At 34.6% G+C, this 5,086-nt stretch overlaps 1 protein-coding gene across 1 annotated transcript; it reads right to left on the bottom strand.

Annotated features, from left to right (window-relative positions):
• Nucleotides 1-2,247: 2,247 nt before the first annotated feature.
• On the bottom strand, nt 2,248-3,431 carry LOC114259448 (zinc finger protein ZAT10). The gene has a single exon (XM_028199470.2). The coding sequence runs from the start codon at nt 3,130-3,132 to the stop codon at nt 2,404-2,406; it is 729 nt and encodes a 242-aa protein (XP_028055271.2). The 5' UTR covers nt 3,133-3,431; the 3' UTR covers nt 2,248-2,403.
• Nucleotides 3,432-5,086: the final 1,655 nt, after the last annotated feature.

Below are 5,086 nucleotides of genomic sequence, written 5' to 3'. Positions count from 1 at the left end.
TCTACAAGAATCAAAAATGAAATTCAAATAGAATGATTTTAGAATAATAATTTTATAAGATCAAACATCAGCTGATCAACTGTACAAACTGTTGAAATAAACCATCAAACAAATTCAAACATCTGTGATTAGTTCATCTGTGATGTGTAAAACTAATCACAGATGTTTATAAGATCAAACATCAGCTAAAATATTATAAAACTAATAATAAAATTATTAAACTAATCAAACATCTAATAATAAACTTTGTTGAACATATCTGTGATGATTGAAACATAGAAAAAGTTTGCATTTTGGTTTAATTTATCATATATCAATGCTACATGCTGTTGGTGTTCTCACACAGTGCCAGTTTCTTCTCCACTTCTAATTGCATACCATGATCTATCCAGTTTTACTACGGGTTCCTATACCATATATGCAGACCCGTTGAAATTCCTTGGGGTTGAGGTAAGTGGATGTATTCAAGTCGCAACCTATGAAAGATGGATCCAAGAAATTCCAATTGGAGCAATAGTGGAATTCAGGCCTTTCATTGAATCGAGTTGTTGTGTCCAACTTTTATTCCCTCTGTTTTATCCGTATTATGCTTTCATACTTCCTGGTAGGATTCACCTGTATGGTGATAACATAATAACTTGTAATGGTCAAAAATTGGTAGTTATTTTCGCACCTTCTGTAATGTCCAAAAAGTGAATGACTACAATCAAAAATTTGATAATCACAAAGAAATTCTCTGCTTCAATTCTCGGCCAAAACAAACTGATAACATGCAGGCATGTCATCATTTGGGGTTATGAACAGATTTTATATACAACCCCAAATTATGAGCATCAACCATGACAGTTTCAACATGGTTGATGTAGATAGAGAGAGAGAGGGAGAATCAGGGAGAATCAGGGGTTTTCGAGTAACATTACCTGACAAAATGCTATGGTCGACGGAGAGCTATGGTTGACAGAGAGCTATGGCCAACGGAAGAGAGCTATGGTCAACGGAGGAGAGCCATGGGGGACGCACGATGGAAGAGAAGAGGGAAGACGTTCCCGCTTTTTTTTTTCCGTCTTTCTTTTCAGTATTTTTCTTGTCTTTCAGGTGCGTGTATAACACCTTCTTCATTGTGCGATTCTTCTTCAGATGCCTTCATTAGCTGCCACCTCAGAGGGGGTGAAGGGGGTCTTCAATTGAGGGGGTCTGTATCGGAATTGTTTTGAAAAACATATTAAGAGTTATTTTGAGAAAATGGTTATAATCAATTTTTTGGTTAAAAATTGATTATAAGCTAATTATAATCAACTTTTTGTGAGAGAGGGAAGTGGGTTCTACCACTTCCCAAAACAAGCCTAATGAAAGAGAAAATTTTCTCACCTAAATTAATTCATCCAAAATTTTTTGAATAGGTAATTGTATGATAAAAATTAATTTTTATAATGTAAGGTTTATGTAGAATTCATGTGAAATGTGATAGAGATTAATTTTTGACTAATTTTTAAATTAATAAGGATGAAATTACTCTTAACAAAAATACATTTGTTCCTTTGCAAAACACATTATTTAATAAAACAAAATGACTAGTATATATTTCATGAGACCTAGTCATTTTTTAATTCATTAAACATGACATTGGTTTGTGAATGCACACAAAATGTGAAACGCACATGATCTAGCATGAAGCTAATGGACAGCCTAGCTACTGTTTAGTGTTGAGAAATCCATCAATCATTGATGTCTCTAACCCAAGTGGCCTTAAACTAACATGTATGGTTGTATTACAGTCGTCCCACCAAAAACGAATTGAAAAAGCCTACTCTCTGCCTTGAAGGTTACGCGGTAGTAGTAGTCTTAAACAAATTGCAAAGTCTTCATCACGGAAAAAAAATTGAGCACTAAAGAATTGTTTAGAATGATCTAAATAAGTATATTTTTTATTATTTTATGAAAAGATGTACAAAAAAATAAAGAGATGATATGATGAAAAAAAAATAAAACGATAAAAAATATGTACTTATTTAGGATAGCCAAACTTAACCTAAACCTTACCGTTCATTACTGTTTCTTACTCATATCACATCATTATTGTTACATTAAATTTTTATTTATTAAAATATTAAACTTGACATTTATATTGTATTAATTAAAGTTAAATAATTTAAATTAACGATGGGAAATCATATGTAACATTACACATCGACCATAACATTAAGCTTAATTAATTCTAATCCACAAGCCTCCATCACATTATATAAGTTTCTTAAACAATAAATTGAATTTTTCACTATCACAAAATGTATAGAGAGAACAGTCTCGGATCTTATGTACAAAAAAAAAAAATTCAAGGTAAAAAAAACACAATAATCAAATTAAATCCCAAAAATCCCCGAATCGTGTCCCTAAGTTGTAAATCTAGTGAGCTTGAGAGATTTCGGGTTTTGGCGGCAACATAAAGCGGGGCTTCTTCGCAGGATGAGGACTCGAGACCTCCTCGTCGCGGAATCCCGGCCAGAACTCCGGCAAGGCAGGGAGGTTCAAATCGAAATCACGGTGGCTGACGGTGGAACCCGCACCTTCCGACGAGGTGACACCGCCGCTGCTTCCTCCGGCGGCGGCGCTCCCAGCGCCGCCTTCGTAGTGGCATCGCTTGTGTCCACCCAAGGCCTGGCCAGTGGGAAAGCACTTGTGGCAGATGGAGCACTCGTGCGTCCTTCCGCCGGTGGTGATGGCGGCGGCTGTGGTGGTGCCGGTACCGGTGGAGGTTGTTGACTGGTCGTCGGTTCCTCCGGCTTGCTTCCGGTGACTGGCCTTGTGACCGCCTAGGGCTTGGTAGGAGCCGAAGGCCTTGTCGCATACGCTACACTTGTAGACGGGCTTTGAATCGGACGAAGTCGATGGCTGCGGCGGCGGAGGAGGTGTGGAGTGGCTGCGATGTGAGGCGGTGGAGGAGGAGGCGGCGCCGCCACGAGCGAGCATGATGAGGCAGAGAGCGAGGTACTCTTCTTCAGTGGGTGGGGTTTCCATACGCGGACGCTTCGAGCGCTTCCCCTTGGACCACTGTTCCAGATACCGATGGCTCACGTTTTCATGGTGGAACGAAGAGGTTGCTGCGGTGGGTGAGTTGAGAGCTTCGAGAGCCATTACAACTTAGTAAAAAACAGAGCTGAGAAGCTTGAAACAGCTGAGAGAGATGAACAACACACAGACTTTTAGAGAGAGAGAGAAGAGGATGATCAGTTCTAGAGAGAGAGGAGTGTGGGAAGGTTGAATTGGAGTGAAGAGTGGTGTGGGAGGGGTTTATATATACATATATAAGGAGGTGGGAACCGTGGAGAGGACACTAGAAAAGGAAGCTGCGAGACAGGTGTGAGGAAAGTAAGAGAGTGGTGTGGTGCTGTATATATAAAAAAAAAATAGAAATTATTGTTTATTTATTAATAACTTATGACGTAACAGAAGTAGTGGCGCACATTTAAGGAGTGGACTGAAGTCGGTTTAGGTAGAGAGAGAAAAATTGAGCAATTTTTTTTTTTTTTTTTTTTAAAACTTATTCCATACTATTTGGAGACTTTCATAATGTATAATTGTAATTTGAAAAATATTCGGAACTTAAAATTTGGATTTTTTTAAATTAATAGATAGAAAAGTAATTATTCTTTGTTTGGAAAGTGGATTATTTTGGTTGGTTATTTAATTTTTTTAATTATTTTGTGTTTGAAAAGTTAATTGACTTTTTTTTATTGTTGATTGTGAGAAAAAAAATAAAATAATTATGGGTTTTTAAGAAGTGGGTTAAAAATCACTTTCTAACTTTTAAACTGTTTTGGATCACATCACCACTCACATTTTTTATAGTTGATTTGTTGATTGTGAGAGAAATAATAAAATAATTATGAGTTGAATGTGATATTTTGGCCTCTTTTGGAAAGTTAGTTAAAAGTCACTTCTCAACTTTTTAACCCATTTTGGATCGCATGACTACTTATATTTTTTATACGTTTTTCAAAAAAAATCAAAAAATCAGCTTTTAACTATCTTTCCAAAACACCCTTTTTGTCTTATTGACCATTTTAATATATTTTGTCTTTTTGTAGGCTACTTTAATCTAACCCTCTTCCCAAACACCCCCTTATGAAAATATTTATGTCATTAAACAGATGGTTAATACACAAAATTATAAAGTCAATAATAGATCTTATAACACAAAAAAAGTGTTACACAACCAATATGTCAAATGCTTTAATTTTAGTAATGTGTTGAATGAATTAAGTTTCATACAATTGACTGTATAATAAATTAAAAATTAGCATTTAACAAAACATGCCATTAGAGCTATACTAGAAACACAACAGATTATAAAACAATTCACAAAAAATATATGAAAAGATTCACATTTAAAATAAATTTTAACTTGCCGATACACTTTTTATGTTCTATTATACGTTTTTATTTTGTACTTTTAACATTGAAAGAGAATTTTTTTTAGAAATTTTAAATGATTAGAAAAATAAAAATTATAGTTAGGGGTTGTTTGGGGTGTCCTAAATAAGTGCACTTTTTGTCTTTTTGAATTAAAAAATTGAGGTTGAAAATATGGATATTTGGATTAACTTTTTGACTTTTTATGAAAAAATATGTAATAAAAATTTGTAAAAATTGATTTGTAAGGAAAAATTTAAATTAAGAGTTGTGCAGCCGTAATTAATGATTTTTGATGAATAATATTAATTTTTTAATTTTTTAAATAACTTTTTAATTTTTTAATCTTTTTTACAAGTTTCCAAACTTGATCTTAGTTTTCGTTTTTCGTTTATCAGTTTAGGGAAGGAAGTGAGAGTGAAAATGATTAAAATAGAAGACCAAAGACCACTTCAAAGTCAAAACCAGAAACCCAATTGAGAAAGAAAGGAAAAAGATGAAGAAAAAAAACACGCGTTCTAATTTTTTTTTTTTTGAGAACTTTCTAAATAAATTAACCATCTTTTGTATCTCTTTCTTAGCAGCCAGGAGAAGCCGTCTTCGAAGGTGCGGCCGCCTCTCTCTAACGACCTTTCTGCAATTGGGAGGTCATCGCCTATGTAATCTTTAGATATAC

The sequence above is a fragment of the Camellia sinensis genome, chromosome 3, assembly GCF_055761805.1.
Source record: "Camellia sinensis isolate YWXY chromosome 3, ASM5576180v1, whole genome shotgun sequence".
NCBI lineage: Eukaryota > Viridiplantae > Streptophyta > Magnoliopsida > Ericales > Theaceae > Camellia > Camellia sinensis.
Note: the sequence above shows the minus strand (reverse complement) of the source record. Positions and strands in the feature narration are given on the sequence as shown.